Source organism: Nesoenas mayeri (genome assembly GCF_963082525.1).
Source record: "Nesoenas mayeri genome assembly, chromosome: 15".
Lineage (NCBI taxonomy): Eukaryota > Metazoa > Chordata > Aves > Columbiformes > Columbidae > Nesoenas > Nesoenas mayeri.
Window position 1 is genome coordinate 101,644 of NC_137559.1, and position 15,295 is coordinate 116,938.

The 15,295-nt window shown below is 40.9% G+C and overlaps 1 protein-coding gene across 1 annotated transcript in view; it reads left to right on the plus strand.

Annotated features, from left to right (window-relative positions):
• OTOA (otoancorin) overlaps positions 1-14,110 on the plus strand; it is a gene marked incomplete at both ends in the record, with an annotated part of 33,871 nt that extends 19,761 nt beyond the window's left edge. The window contains 8 exons of the mRNA XM_080353936.1: positions 130-259; positions 3,833-4,020; positions 8,073-8,228; positions 9,644-9,786; positions 10,163-10,299; positions 11,225-11,322; positions 13,212-13,404; positions 14,043-14,110. Coding sequence (XP_080210062.1) covers positions 130-259; positions 3,833-4,020; positions 8,073-8,228; positions 9,644-9,786; positions 10,163-10,299; positions 11,225-11,322; positions 13,212-13,404; positions 14,043-14,110 — 1,113 coding nt within the window. The remainder of the gene's footprint in view (positions 1-129; positions 260-3,832; positions 4,021-8,072; positions 8,229-9,643; positions 9,787-10,162; positions 10,300-11,224; positions 11,323-13,211; positions 13,405-14,042) is intronic.
• Between the last annotated feature and the right edge of the window lie 1,185 nt (positions 14,111-15,295).

Sequence of the window (15,295 nt, forward strand, 5' to 3'; positions counted from 1 at the left end):
GCACAAGCAGAAGGAGGCTGAGTTGTTATTAACCCCTACTTTGCTGAGGTCTGCACAAGTCTTTCTCTGCAAATTCCTGTGTTTCAAAAGGGAGAAAGAAATCTTATTCATTCTTTCTTTCTTTTGAAGTTCCCGGATATCATTTTACAAATAGGAAAGACAACTGGACCAATTTCTTCAGCTGAAGAGCTTCTATCAGCTGTGTTTGAATCTGTCTCCAATGCGACTGCCAACATGGAATCATCTCTCACCACACCTGGTCAGTGTTTCACCTGGTATCTCTGCAAAATGCCAGATTTACAATGGTGTCATTTTGGCCCATGATGGTGCAATTCAAACACACTTTTTGTTTCACCTTGTCATCAAATGCATTCTGAGAAGCCAGACGATAAAAAGTAAAGCATTGAGTAACTCAAAGAGGTTCAGACTTCTAGCAACAACAGTGTGAGTCTTCGTTCTGTTGCCTGTAGTAGTCTCATGCATTGACTAATTTCTGAAGCACTTGGTTTCATTACAGGATTATGTAGTTAAGCATCTCCTGGAATGCTCCTGAATGCACAAAGGGAAAAAAATGAATTATTTGAATTAGAGGGTTCGGGGTGTCTTTTGTTTTTGTTTGGGTTTTTTGGTTTGTTTGTTTATTTGTTTTGTTGTTGATTCTTACTTTCCTTTGTAATCTAAGTGAGAAGCATTGAATCAAAGAGCCATGAAGGTGATAAGTTACTGTTGTGCCAAAAGGTAGAGAATCCTTTGCCAAATGTGAGCATGTGCAGACTCGGCTGCTCTCAAGTCAGACGCTAGAGGCACTGTATTTTGTCTATCCAAATGGACCAAGTTTGTTATAATCTAAGAGGTATTTCAGTTAGCAACCAAACTGATCTATTAGAATATCTGGTGACAAATGGATCATTTTCTTTGTGTAAGGTATATACTTTGACTATATTCTAATATTACAATGACTGCGTGCTTCCTCTTACTTGAAATTTGCCCAGGAAGCATTTTTAAGGTATGCCATCCTGTGCCATGGAAAACAGCCCTGCTGTGGGGGAGGCTTTTAAGAGCACTATTGGAATTTCAGACCCCAACAGTGCCAAGGAGTTTGGTACTGTCTGCCTTTATGTCTTTGAAAATCTCCCCATTGGTTCTCTGACTTACAGGTCCAAACTCTCAGCAAGCCCTGAGCCACCAGGGAAATCCACTTGCTTGTATAACAGCAACTCTGAATGACCGTGTGTCTCTGGGAATGAATTTGTTGCTGATAATGCTGTATTCATATAGAGAGAGAGACAGGGGGTGTTCTACAGAGTTGTATTTTTGCATAGCCTGGAAAAAAAATGACCTCTATTGATCAGAGTGGTCATTACACGATTCTCATGTTTTTAAAAAGCAGAATCGAGCTGATGGAATAGCAGAGTATTAGTCCATCTGTATGCATTAAATTCAATGATCCTCAAACAAGTAAACCATCAGATCATAAATCATATTTCTTTAGGCGTGGGCCACAGGACTAAAAGTTCAGCATCAGGTATTTCAGTATGCTTGTGTCCTTACATGTGCTTTTTTAGGCCTCTGGATCCCAGCAATATGAATCCCAAAGACTTCTCTAATCAGGCTAACTCATGTCCCGTGCAGTTGCAGAGCTGTCTCATCTGCATTGCAAAACTGATATAAAACCTGCCAGTGAAGCCAGTGATCTCGGTCAAAGGATACCTTGGATCCAAGGCTGTTGGAGGCTTTTGATGTTTCATTTGGGGTGCAAGAGCTCAACTAGAGGGGAATCTGGGAAGTGAAAAACTGAAGGATTGTTTGTGCTAGTCCAAGAAATACTTCTGCAGTCCAAGTGTGAGCGTGGTATTGAAGTTATGTTACCAAACATAATCTTATAAACTCCACACAACTAATGAAAAAAAACCCAAAGTTTTAGGGCTGATTTGTAAATCACTAGAAACTGGGTATTATGGAAAGAGCTCTAGAATAACACGGATGCTCTTCATGCTACCATCCTGCTGTTTTACATTTCCCACAGTCCAGTCGTGAGCTAATATTAATAACAGTAACAATTACCAGTGACAGAGTTGTAGCATCTAAGTCTATCTGCCTCAGGACAGAAACAAAAGTTGTGGTGCTTTAGGCAAGAGGGAACATGTGACGCAAAACTCAGGAATCGTGTGTCTGAGATGCTACCAGAAATCAGCGCCAGTGCTGGAAAAAGAACTCAGGTTGTTTTCCTCAAGTACTGAGATGTTATAATATATTTTATATATAATATGTTCTTCATCAAACTAAATGTGATTATATAGCAAAAGAAAGAGTGAAGTAGCATGAGATACAGGAAGCAAAGCCAGGATTCTAATTAGTGTTTTCCTCTGTAATTGAGCCAATGTATCTGGTGTGTTACAAATAATAAAATAAATGTTTTCTCCAAACCCACAAAATGTTAGGTTTTCATGACCTGGGGAAGGGAACTGCATTGCGTCCCGACGGGTAGTATTTACATTATAAAAGCTGACCTTTTGCAGCAGGGGAAAGGGAAACAATGCAGCTTCACAAGAGGGCAGTGTAAAGGGAGAGCAGAACATCAGCTGGTACAGGGGAAGCTGAACAACATTTTCGTTTGCTCAACAGATTCAGTCTTTTCAGTGTTCTACCCACTACTGCAGCTTCCTTTGATGCAAATAAATCCCTCCTCTGCCTCCTTTCAAAGTACAAATCTACTTTATAGATCCTCGTTTTAATTTATTTATCTGGGGGAGCTTAGCTCAGGCACAGCATCTGTGAAATTCTTGCTTTTTATTGGTAATGACCATATCTGAAGACATGTAAGGATTATTTGGTATAGGTAATTATTAAGTAAGGTTTTCCTAAATTAGTGACAGGAGAGAGAGCAGTAAGCAACCACATGAGGATTCTAAGTTCTGCTTCCCATCAATATTAGAGGCAGATTATGCCAACAAAGACCAGGATTTGTTAAAGCACACAATAGAAACTGTCTCATTTGATCATGCGTAGGGCCAGAACCTGACCATAAAGAAAATGTTTTAAATGGAGTTTGTGTGTCCAAACAGTTCTGTTGTTAAGTGAACAGCCATCTCTACATCCTGACATGATTGACATAAAGAACAAGCACTGTGCTTTTCTGACACATCCAGCTTCTGTCTTCACCTTGCTTAAATGTCAGGCAAGTCTTACAAGACATACATCTTTGTCAGGGTATTTCAGAGTGAAAGAACCTGTCATGTCTGTTACTTTCCTTTTGAACTGGATTCACATATGTGCTGTTTGAATGTGGAGAAGTTTATTCTGCTGCAACCTGGTTTTTTGTGAACAATGACATAGCTATATGGGGATTTCCACTGAGGTCATCCCAAAGATTTGCACGTCATGCTTAAGCAGGACTCTCAGTGAATGGTGGTTTTACCTCAGAATAAGCCCTAACCTGAATTTTGATGCCTTTAGGGAATTCAGCTTGAAAGAAACTTGTAAGATATTGGTTAATTTTATTGCACACATCCAGATTTCTGTTTTATTGTGGCATGCAATATTCTAACTGTTCTGAAACATACGTCTGCTCCTATTTTCTTTTCCAGCATGCAGTGCCTTTGCAGGACAAAGAATATAACAAATTTCTTGCAAGTTAGGCAAGTTCTAGTTTTACATCCACAATGTTAACAATGTAAATATTTAAAGAAATTACTTAATTGCAAGATAATTAATTTATCGGCATTTTATCTACTGCAGTTGACTCATAATCTGTCACCCTCTTAAATCTCTGGTTTGCTTTGAATCTTTTTCAGTCTCGAAGAAAACGCTTGCTATTTGACTTTTTTTCCAGATTGCCTGGGAACCAGAGCTCCTTCTTCAAATGAAATTATTAAATTAGCAGAAGCAAATGTCTTTTGGTCAGTTCAGGAACTGAAATGCATGGATGCAGGGACTTTTGACAAAAATGTGGAACTTCTTGGGACTGTTTCAAGTTTTAACAGCTCCCAGCTTATTGCCTTGAAGGAAAAAGCCAAGCAGGTAACTATCCTGTCTGTGAAGAAAAATTAAGTCCATAATTTGATTTGCGGTTATTGAACTACGCAGTTCTAAAATAGCTGTGCTATGGCAGTGTGATTACTGCTGCAGGAATGTTTATTGGAGAAATAATGTGAGATGGTGATAGAAGACTCTTGCCCTTGCTTTAGAGTCAACGGGCAAGTTGTTCTGAGCTACTGGCAGCTGAAAAACTTAAGTGCTTTGACTTTTGAATTGCTTTTCAGTTACTTGCTTCTCACTTTTGTTTCACAAATGAAAAATCAGCAAGCAGAACTATAGGCTGTTGATTGGCCTGCTGAGAATTAAGCTCAGAGTATTAAACTGTCTAGATCAATGTTAAATATAGTTTACAGTGTTGTAAAAAGCAGGTGGACTGAAAGAGACTTACTAGCTGAATAACGCTTTTTCTCCGACCTTCTTGTCACAGTCAGGGACAAACCCATCCATGGGAAATTTTAGGGAGTGAAAAAACCCACACACATTTAGTCTGGCTTTACTAGGATGCTATTGGTGAGTGCAAGTTCTGGAAACACAGCAGAGAGATGACTTCTGTCTTTGCTGGGCTGTAGATTCATGGGCAGGAACCAGGCTGCAGTCTCAGCTCTTGTCACCACTCCTGCAGCACCCCTGTCACCCCTGTCTTTCAGAGCGCAGCAGTGCGGCTCCTCTTGAGCTCCTCAGAGAGGTCTCTGCCCTGGGCTCAGCCCCTGCGTGGTGCCCAGGCTGCAGCAGTGGTGTGGGAGGCTGGGACTAAAACTCCTCCGCGCTGGCGCTGCAGCGCGGGATCTGTGCCAGAGTCCCCCGGGCAGAGCGCTGTGCTGGGCAGAGCACCAGCACGGTGCCCGGGCTCCGGCAGTGCTGCCTTGGCCAGCTGTGGGCTGGGACAGAACTCAGACCTCACTCCATCCCTGTTGCTGGTATTGCGCTCCTCTGGGGGGTGACCTCCTCTTGCTGCTTTGTGGTTTCCTGCACTGCTTGGGAACAGCTAGTGTCCCAAACTAACTTTCTTTCAGCAAGGAGAAGGCTTAGGGTGCAGTCAGACAAGTTGTTTTGGTTGCAGAAAACCCAGAGGAGAAGAGGTTACTGTCCCCAGCTTGTCTTCAGCTTCTTGTCACCAGCAACTGCTGGAGGTTATCTGCTCTCTGCTTCCATCTCTGCATGGCTAGCTACTCTGTAATCCTGTTCTGTCAAAATGATCCAATGTTCTAAAAGTCCTTTTTAGGTTCCATCAGATCATTCTGACAGAATGAGGTTAGGAAGCATCTACAAGTGCAGTTGGCTGCACGAGTAGTACAAATAGCACAAGTGGAGATCCTTGGAGATGTGAGGGCTGTGACCTCCGGAGGAAAGTGGGATCAAGGGACAAGCAGCTGCAGCCAAAGTAGTAGAGATGACCATGGGTAGATAAGCCAACAGTACAGACTTTAGCAGTGAAGTTCAGCTTCTAAAACTCCTGAACTGCAGGTGCTCAAAGAGAAGCAGCACTGACCAGATTTTCAAAAGCAGATGGTGAGCAATTCTGTGCAATTCTGTCTCCACTGCCTTATTGCAGTAGGACAACATCAGATGCATTCTTCCCAAGACAGCTTCCCTCTGCCAGCACACAGACATGGGTGGGAAGAGGGGAAAGAAAGTGTGATCCTAGAAGAAAATAAAAACAATGCTTATCTGAAATAGTGGGAACTAAATATTTTACATCAGTGCAACGTAATGATTCGTGATGTCTGTTGTCAAGAAATTGCCAACAAGGTTAATACACTCAAATCCCAGCCATATTCAGTTCAAAGATATACAGATCTGTAGTGCACTGAATGAAAGTATATTCTGTAAGCATGAGTGTTTGTAAGACAGATTGCTGCTAGACAAAGCCAGACTTCCTAGATATTAATTTGAACGTGAAGCAGGAGAAATCAGACAGTACAGGCAAAGCGCTTAGAAATTATGTGCATGAGATGCTGTTATGTTATTAACTAAAGGGCATCTTTGATTAAAGATTTCACTAAGCCAGCTTTAATTTATCCTAATTGATTGATTTCCCCTAGAAGAAACTGCGTACTAGTCATGGTCCCAAACTAATACAAAAACTCTAGTTATCGGATTGTGTCTTAATGAAAGTAAGAAGCTTAGCTCACTTGTAAATGGAAGGTCTCCAAGCTCCGCAGTAGTAACAGATATATGGGTCTGTGTTTTCTACGTGAATGAGGACAAAGGAGATTTCAGTTTCATGTGTTGTGTTATTTATACCGTTATGTCAGTGATTTCATCCAGCATTGTCAGATAATACTATTTATGAAATCCTTCAAATTCTGTAGTTTATGACCTAGATCAGGAGATAGACACATGATATTTTTAACTGCATGTGTGTCATGTAGCGCTTAAGCTGAAGAATTAAGAGGTTTAAAATTGAGCTAATACTTTTCACTATCTATTTTCTTTTGAAAAAGTAGAAATTTCCCAAGCTTAGACCCTTTTTCTGTTTCTTTATGACACTGTAAAACCAACGTAAAAGATCCAGTGGAATCTCAGTCAGGAGGTACAGGACCAGCAAAGCTTCTCTGAAACATATCCTGAAACCGAGGGTCATGGTTAAGAAAAGCAGCTCAGCAGTCCTGAGGCTGCTGTGTTGGGGGTGTGTGGTGCTATGAACAGCAGATAGTCTGCAGCTCTGTGTAAGGAGTATCTTATTCCAGAGGTCAGGCCCTTTTTCTTCATTTGATGCAGATGGTACAGCTTCAGATGTACCTGAAGATGCAAAGACTATTTAGTAGGCAACTGCAGAGATATTTTGTCAGCAAGTCATTGCCAGCTTTGATCTAATTAAAAAAAAAAAAAGGCCAAAACCAAACAAAAAACAACAAACAAACAAAACCCAGTTAAAATTGTAGCTATCCTGAAAATGCAATAAATATTTCAGTGAATCAGACAGCATGGATGATCAACTTAGCCTGGGACTGGGCTTTTAGTTTTATTTTTCTATGTAGAGTTAGCAGCATGTACTAGAAAGCTGTAATGTATTGACTGACATCAAGCAAAGTTGCTGGAGTACATGAGACTGTTAAAGGAAGCTTTTCTTCTTTTTCTTTGAAATACATGCCTGTCTTGTTCGAGGCACTTCCCTCAGCCGAAACCCAGGGTCTTGTTTCTGTAAAGACAATTGGCCACATCCTGAGAGATACTGACCACTGACTACTGTCTTCTATTGTTTCTAACTAAATGTAATTGACAATTCCAGCCTCTGCAAATTCAGCTCTTGATGGATTTTCATTATTCCTTATTCAGGCAGACCTTTTTCCAAAATCAAAATTTTCTTAGGACTGGTCTGTGACAGCTTTAGAATCACTGTAACTACATCACAGATAAAGTGAAAAGCAGCGAAGCTTGTCAGTTGAAATACATCGGTACTGGTACAGAAGAGCCCCTGCTTATTTCTTTGTTTTTACAGAGCTTGACGGATTTAACTGTATCTGGACGAAGACATTAAAATTAGTTTTTTATTTTTAATATTGTATGCACATAAAACTAGACATCATAACTTTAGGAACTGGCTATTTGTCTGTATTACTCAGTTCTTCACTTCGATTTCTGCTTTACTTGTCCATGACTGAGCCAGAATGACTGGTTGCAAAAGCAATTTAAAGCCACTCCACTGGAGCATTTGCAGTTGGTGTAGTAGCCCAGGTAGTCCCGGTGCTGCGCTCATGGTAGCAGCGTGGCAGTGTGGATCTCAGCACAGACTCGCATTTTTAGTGGTTTTAGTGGTACTTGCTCTTACAGCAACACTTTCAGCAGTCCCTGCACTGACCGAGCAACAAACTCAAGCTGTAGAAGTTACAGCAATTTTAGAAAAACTAACCGTTATTGGTGTAGAACCTTGAAAGCCTAAGCAGAACAATACCTAAGCTCTGCCTTTTGTGTGCAGAGAGGCACACTTTGGGTACTGGAACATTTAAAATTAAGGGGTTTGAGAATGGTTTGTATAGAGGAAGATTATAATGATCTAACAGACTCTGTACATTAATGACTCTCTTCTGAAGGTCTGGGGATCACTGCCAGACTGGAAGAGTTACCATATTGTTTCTCTGGGCCACATTGCTCTGGCACTCACTGAACATGAAATTGAAGAGCTGGATTTGCATTCTATTGACACCATTTCTGTCCTTAGTCAGCAAACAGAATGGACTCTTACCCAGGTAAGTACGTTACTGAAGGTACTCCTGGTGAAAGGCTCTGGATTCACGTCCTTTGGGACTGAAATCCTGGAATCACCTAAGAAACAGACGCAGCAATCCCCACTGCTCCGTGCTGCCGTTCTGTGGCTGGGACCCCGGTGAAAGTGGCAGGTAGGTCAGCACTGGTGTCTGCCTGGCCACTGGCTTCCCTGGGGAGGTGGTCAAGCAGACATCAATCAACATTAATTGTGGCAGGGCCAAGAATATTGTTTCGCAATTCCTCACTAAGTAGTAGAAAGCGGTCAGCCCCTCCTCTCACACTGGCCCCAGAACAGACACTAGCATCTCCTCTATCAGCCCTTCCTAACCAGGAGTAATCACTGAAGAGGCACCGTGCCCCCAGCCCCAGCATCCATTGCCCTAGAGGCCTCAGTTAGTAGCAGACAGGCTCCTCTCATCTTCCTTTCCTTCACTAACTTCTAGTTCTGTCAGCGGGACGTTCCTCGTAAGAGTTAAAAGCCTGTATTTGTATATGCAGTTGGCAGTGTACTTCTGACTGTGTGACCCATCCCATCAGGGCTCTTCCGCTGCACAGATGCTTGCATGGTTGCAGCCAGCTTTGGCAAAATATCACAAATCTGTTTAATAGGTTCTTGTTCTGAACAGCACCATCAGTAGGAAGCACTTGAGAGGGTTTTGTACAATAGTAGTTGGCTTTTGAGGTTTCCTGCTGTAAGAATAGGTAGTTCAAAGAGATTCATCCTGCCTAACTTCAGTTGTCTAAAATTTAAGCAGCCAATTTGAGCTAGTCATTTGAGGCTCAGCATTGTGGATAGATTAGGAAGTCTTGAAAGATGCTTGTTTCTGTCACTGTCTTTGAAGGATGCCTTGGCATCAGGTCTAAGTTAGACATACAATTTTTAAGTGGTTAGTTTAGGAGGAGCACCATCCTAAATAACTTAGGCTCGCAAAGGCATTTTGGTACCAATATCCTACTCATATCTGAAAATGAATCCCAAACACAGGTCACTACCTATATATGACACTTAAATTAAACAGGACAACCTGAGTATTACAAAAACTGGAAGTTTCATATTGATCCCCTGAGTAATTTATGTTTCCTTCTGGCAATTTAAATGTTAGGCACTTCAATACCTGTTTCTTCTGGTGAAGTGTTTCCTCGTGATCCGGCAGAAGAACAGAGTGCTCTCACCTTGCACCTGGGAAGTGGTTGTGTAACAGTGCCCTGTTTACATGTCACATATGGGTGGTGACAGTGCTCTGCCTGAAAGCCATGGCAAAACTCCAATTGATTACATTGGGAAGGCTCAGGTTTATATATGATCCATAGTTTCTGGTAAGATTTTGAGCCTCTAGTAACAAAACCTTCAATTATATTTACACTGTTCATGTATAATATCTTACTGCTTTTGTAGGCAAGATCTATTTTGCAAGGTTTTCTAGAAGACTCTGGCCAGACGATCAGTACACTAAAAAGCTTTGATTTAGTTGGCTTAGGAGCTATTCTCTGTGCTCTGAACTCCTCGGAAATCATGTCCATAAGGACTGCTGAATTCAGGTACTGCGTTTAATACTTAATGAAATATTTATTAGTGTCTCTATTGATAGAATTTATTAAGCAATTTGTTTTCCTTCAAGATTTCAAGAGCCTAAAGGACACTTCTAATGCTTTTAGAAAGGCAGTAATTATTATGGAAGACATACACTAGTTGTTTAAAATATATTCAATTTTAGATTTTATCTGCTATTTATATCCCACCATTTAAGTGTCATGTTGAGAAACTTTTTCTTTCTCAAAGCATTAAACATTCATATATATATCTTCTAACTTGAAAATGGGTTTAGTCTTCTTACAGCAGACTAAGTATATTCCAGGCATATTTAATATTGTATGTAATTGCAGCATGTAACGTTAACCCCATTGCCTTTTGCAGTGCTGCTGTTGCAAGAATTGGCCTGTTGTTGTGTAGCACACCTGTTCTGAGACAGTTTAAGGAGATAACAGAATCTGTGTTTGGTCCCGCTACCAGCTGGAACAGCTCTATTTTACAAGAGATTGGTACTATAGCAGGTAACAAAATTTGGACTTCAGACATGATGGTTCCGAATTGTTGTTATTAAGCATCAAGAGACAGGTTCACGTAGCAGTGCGTTTTTCTAGACTGGCGAAAGACGTTTTTTTCCAGAGAGGAGTCACCTGCAGGGATGGACATCCAGCAGTTTCATTAGCACTAAGGAAAAGTTGTATTCTCTGTAAGGTTCTCTGAATCTGCTCAATCCGACTTTGGGCAGCACAGCCTGAAGTCATTTGGGTCCCATAAGTTGGAAAAGGTAAATCAAGGAGGGCAAAACCAGCCAGGATTTCAGACCCACTCACCATTTGTGAATGTGCTGCTACAAGAGTGTCCCTGTGGGATCGGGGCAGTGCTGCAGCTGAGCGAGCATCCTGCCGCCACAGCTGGAGACGGGCTGCCCAGGGAAGAGCAAAGAGCAGGGTCAGCCTGGAGTGGTTCTGCTCCAGCGTGCTCTCAGGGGCTTCCTGAGCCAGAGGTCACGCACAGTTCTGTGCATGGTCATGAATTTTGGCATCCCCGATGCCTGTGGCAATGATTCCACACTCTAAGTAGCTAATAGGTGAAGAAATAACTCGCATTACGTGCTTGTGCTCCTTCATCTTGCATCAGAAGAGGCTGTGAACAAGCATTCCGTAATAACAGTTCTTATGATTTTATTGATTTTCATCATTGTCTCTTTTGTCTCTTTTCCAAGCTAAAGTAACTTGAGTACATTCCATACCACAGGTTAAGTTCAGGTGATTTGAAATGTTAGAATATAATGAAAGAAACAAAACAACAAAAGAACCAGGATCTATCTCCATAATGCACTGGAGTAAACAATTTACTAGGTATTTTGTATAAATGCTTAAAATTTGTGTTAGCCTAAAAATAAATCTAATAAAAAGAATATTAACTGAGTTCTATTGCTATCTTTTTCAGGTGGCTTGAATGAGGATGAATTAAAAGCATTCGATAGAAACTTGATGCCTTATTTCCAGCCAAAAGGAATAAGACGTATACCTCCTGAAATTTTCCAAGTAAGAGTTTGATTACCGAAGAAGTAACCAAATTTCTATAATTTTTACTCTAGTATAAATAAGCTGCAGCACTGATTTATAGTTTGGTTCTGGGTTTCAGCAAGAATTTTTCGATGGTGTGTTAAGTGAGAGGCAGTCAAGAATCTGACACATTAACTTTCAGCTGTACCATCTGAATTTGTGATGCTCATAAAATGTGCTAGACAAGGTTTGTTTATTCTTCAGAATGTGTCCCAAGGAAAAAGTAAAGATCTAGGATCAGGAAACAGGGAATGGACTCTCTTTCTTCCAACATTCTGTTCAGATCTGAGTTTTCTTCTCTGTTTATTAATATTTTCAAGGATGCTATCAAAGCTACAAATTTCTCTGCTATGTGAGAGCTTTTTTACTATCCTAAAATCTGGCAACATTCTCCCGAGTTAGCTCTAAAAAACAGATTGTACAAGTAGATAGAGATCAGAAAGGAATCACATCTAATTATACCAGGCCTGAATGTGGACCAGAAATTAGAACACGGATCTTGAGATCATTGCCCCAGACTTATTTGACTTAGTGACAAGATTAATATTCTGCCTACGTGGGTCTCTTTCAGATGCTCGGGCAAGCGGTTTACTTATGGACAGATGAGCTAAACAGATAGTTAACCATGTCAGCTTCCATAACAGAGAAAAACTCCTTGAACACCCACTGTTCTGCACAGGACCACTGGCAGTCGAGATGGGTTTGAAATGTCCTTAGTGAGACTATTTATTTGAAAAACAGCTGAAGACCTATGGCAGCTTGTAGAATTTCTTTCAAATAGCATACATTTTTGTTATTAAGAATAGTAATGACACTACCAAATGTGCTTAACAAAGAACAGGGCACCTTCTCAGGGGAGCTTTCTGTATATGAAAGATTCAGAGCAGATTTTGTTTTAACATGGGTTTTGTATAGCTTCATTTTAGGACTGTATGTTAATCAGATTTTGATTTATGACAAATTACATTGTATTATGGACTTCAATTGAATTAGGAAGAGGCTCAATTCAAAATTTCTGGACCTGTAGTCATTTACATGGGTTTACTCAGTTTAAAAGTGCACACCATTTAGCAGACTATGAAAAATTGGGAATTATTTGCTCCATTGTCTGACCTACTTGGAATGGAAATTTCGTCTCCTTAAAGTAGAACCCAATGCAGAATTGTTGCAGCAAAGAAGGCTTGTGTAGGAGGGCTAAAATTCTTGTGCCTGCAGAATGTTAACTAGAATCAAAGCAATCCAGCGTGCCCAATACATGCAGGCTTTACAAACTGGTTAATTGCTATGTGATATAATATAATTACTGTAAGATTATGATTACCATGTTTCATTTTCAAACACAAGTTTTAATATGAGCAAGCTTGGAAGATTGCTCTTGGAAGAGAAAATTGAATAACGAGATTAAAGCATGAGTTTTTTCGTCTCATTGGTCTACTGCTAACTCTAATCAAATGTCAAACACAGGTTCAAGTGAGGTTGCTTGGGAGCAGATGTAAGAGGAAATAAATGAGAACACAAGAGGACGTACAATGTCACCAGTCTTTGAACAAATCAGAAAATAAATGGCTGGAAGATTAAACGCCAGCAATATATTGAAGAAGTGTCCAATAGAGTGTTGGCATAGAAAGCTTCTCAAGCTGTCAGATCCCAGCAGCAAAGAGAAGGGTGAAAGACAGCTCAGTGGTCAGCAGAGTAAATGAATGCAGAGGATTTTTTCTAAGCTCTATTGAGCTCTTTTACAGCAACACAATGTTGAAGGCTACTTCCCCTCATTCCAAATGCCAAGGCAGTGCTGACTTCCGATTTCTTACCTGCCTTACATAATTGACGGCCTAAACCCATTTTTTTCTGGCTTTTATTCCTCCCAGGCATTGTCCCCAGAACAAATAGCAAACCTGGGCCCTGAAAATGCCGCCATGGTTACCAGGTCGCAGCGTGAGCATCTGAATGCATTGCAGCTCCAGAGCCTGCAGCTGGCGCTGGACGGAGCCAGGCCCAGCACCCCAGGGACACAACAGGGTGCGAGCGCTACCCAGGCGCTGCAAACCCCGGCTCTGGGCGGTGAGTAGCTCAGTCCCTCCTCCCGCCTGGAGGAGGACACACACTCCAGGGGGGTGGCAGTCCCACAGCATCCACCAGAATCAGACCTGTATTTTGAAGGTGGGTTACTGTCAATTCTGTAAGCAGCTTTTTAACTCATGCCTCAAATCATGTCTGACCATGACAAACAGCAAGGATGTTGTTGGATTTAGCCACAGCAAGAGATAATGAAGGTTGTCAGGTGGCATTAACAACTATATGCTGCTAGTAGCATTACATGATGCTAAGCACTAGCTTCTGTAAAATGTAGCCTGAAAGAGTGAGCTTTTCCTTCTCCTTCTTTCCTGTATTCTTTGCCTAAATTTAAGGCAGAGATCTCCACCTCTGGACTTTCAGATCACAACCTTTATCTGCAGCAGAACCTTGTTTGCAGAGCTGCTAGTGGGAAAGGAGGGAGCACTGGGGTGGGTTAGCATCTTTATGCAGACTGTAAGACCCCTTGAACAGTTTTTCTTGCTGTTCCCATCCTGTTTGGAATTAAAGCCTATTAGTACATTTGCTTCAGTGGTTTATTTTACGTCTCCATATTGCAATTTCTACTGGGCAAATTATGCTGAACTGCATAGTGACACTAACAAATGATGCCTTCTGCTCTTCAGGTGCTCCCTGTCTGAGTGGCTTCAGCATCTGGTTATGTGCTGTGTTTATGCTGCACCTGCCTTTCTGAATCCAAATTTGTTAAGCTTGAGGTAAATTATATTTTCAATAAGAGGTAGCTTTATAACAGAAACATAGTTCATCTGTAACAGTGGTGGCTTATCAGTAGCAACACAGGATGAAGGACCGTGGGACCCCCTTCCAGCTCTGAATACAGAGATAACAATTTCTGAATGATTTTTCTGTATTACAAAGGTGTTTTGTACCTCTGTTAGACTATCTTAGAATCTAATCAAGGGGAAAGAACTTTATCTTATCTTTACTGTAAAGCTAACCTTAACAAAAGTATATTTAAAATTCCGTGTAACACTGATCCATTACTGCATTGTTATTTGGAACATATTGTATTAATCTGTATTTTGCCTGTTTCAGTTTATTGATAAGATTTGATTCCACAACTGCTTTGATAATCTCCAATTAAAAGAATGTTGCCATTAACTTTCATTGGATTTTACCATTTTGACAGGCTAAAATTGAATAAGAGCACTGGTGGGTTTAAGGAAGAAATTCAAATTAAGCAAATAAATGCCTAAGTGTTCTACTTAGTCTTTGAGACTGCAAATTGAGGTACATCAAAAGACTTAATGTTTTTCTTTGCTTTTCGATTTTCAGTGTCCTGGAGCTTGCAGAAGAGATGTTAGAGAGAAAGAGCTGCAGCTCAGCCTGACAGTAGAATCAAGAGGCTCTGAGATGCCTGAGTGCAAAGTGTTTAATTTCTTAAAAGCAACACCTTCACCTGCCATCCTGATGTGAAGTACCCCCTTTCCCTACCCTTTACCATTAACCAGTAACACAGGATCCCTTCAAATACTTCAGACAAATTTTAAAACTGGAAATGGCTTGTCTGTCTCCTGAGAAAATCACTGAAAGATATGCTTACGTGTTAGGAAGGAGCCTGAATGACCCAGGAGACCGGTAGCAGGTGACTTATTTGGAGGCTGATGTATTGTACCCAGTGCTTTTTACATTGACTAATTTGGTCACACTGTTGCATCCATCTGTTAGGTTTTCTTCTTGTACTTAGAGTGTACATTCCTCCAGACAGAGGCTATCCTTCCGTGCATAGTAGAAACCAGACTAAAAGTTACGGCTTTTGCAATAAAATAACTTCATCTCTGGGCTGCTGGTTTAAATCCTGCTCAGATAAGAAGTGATGACGTGTTCTTACAATTTAAGCACCTGTGTGAAACATAGT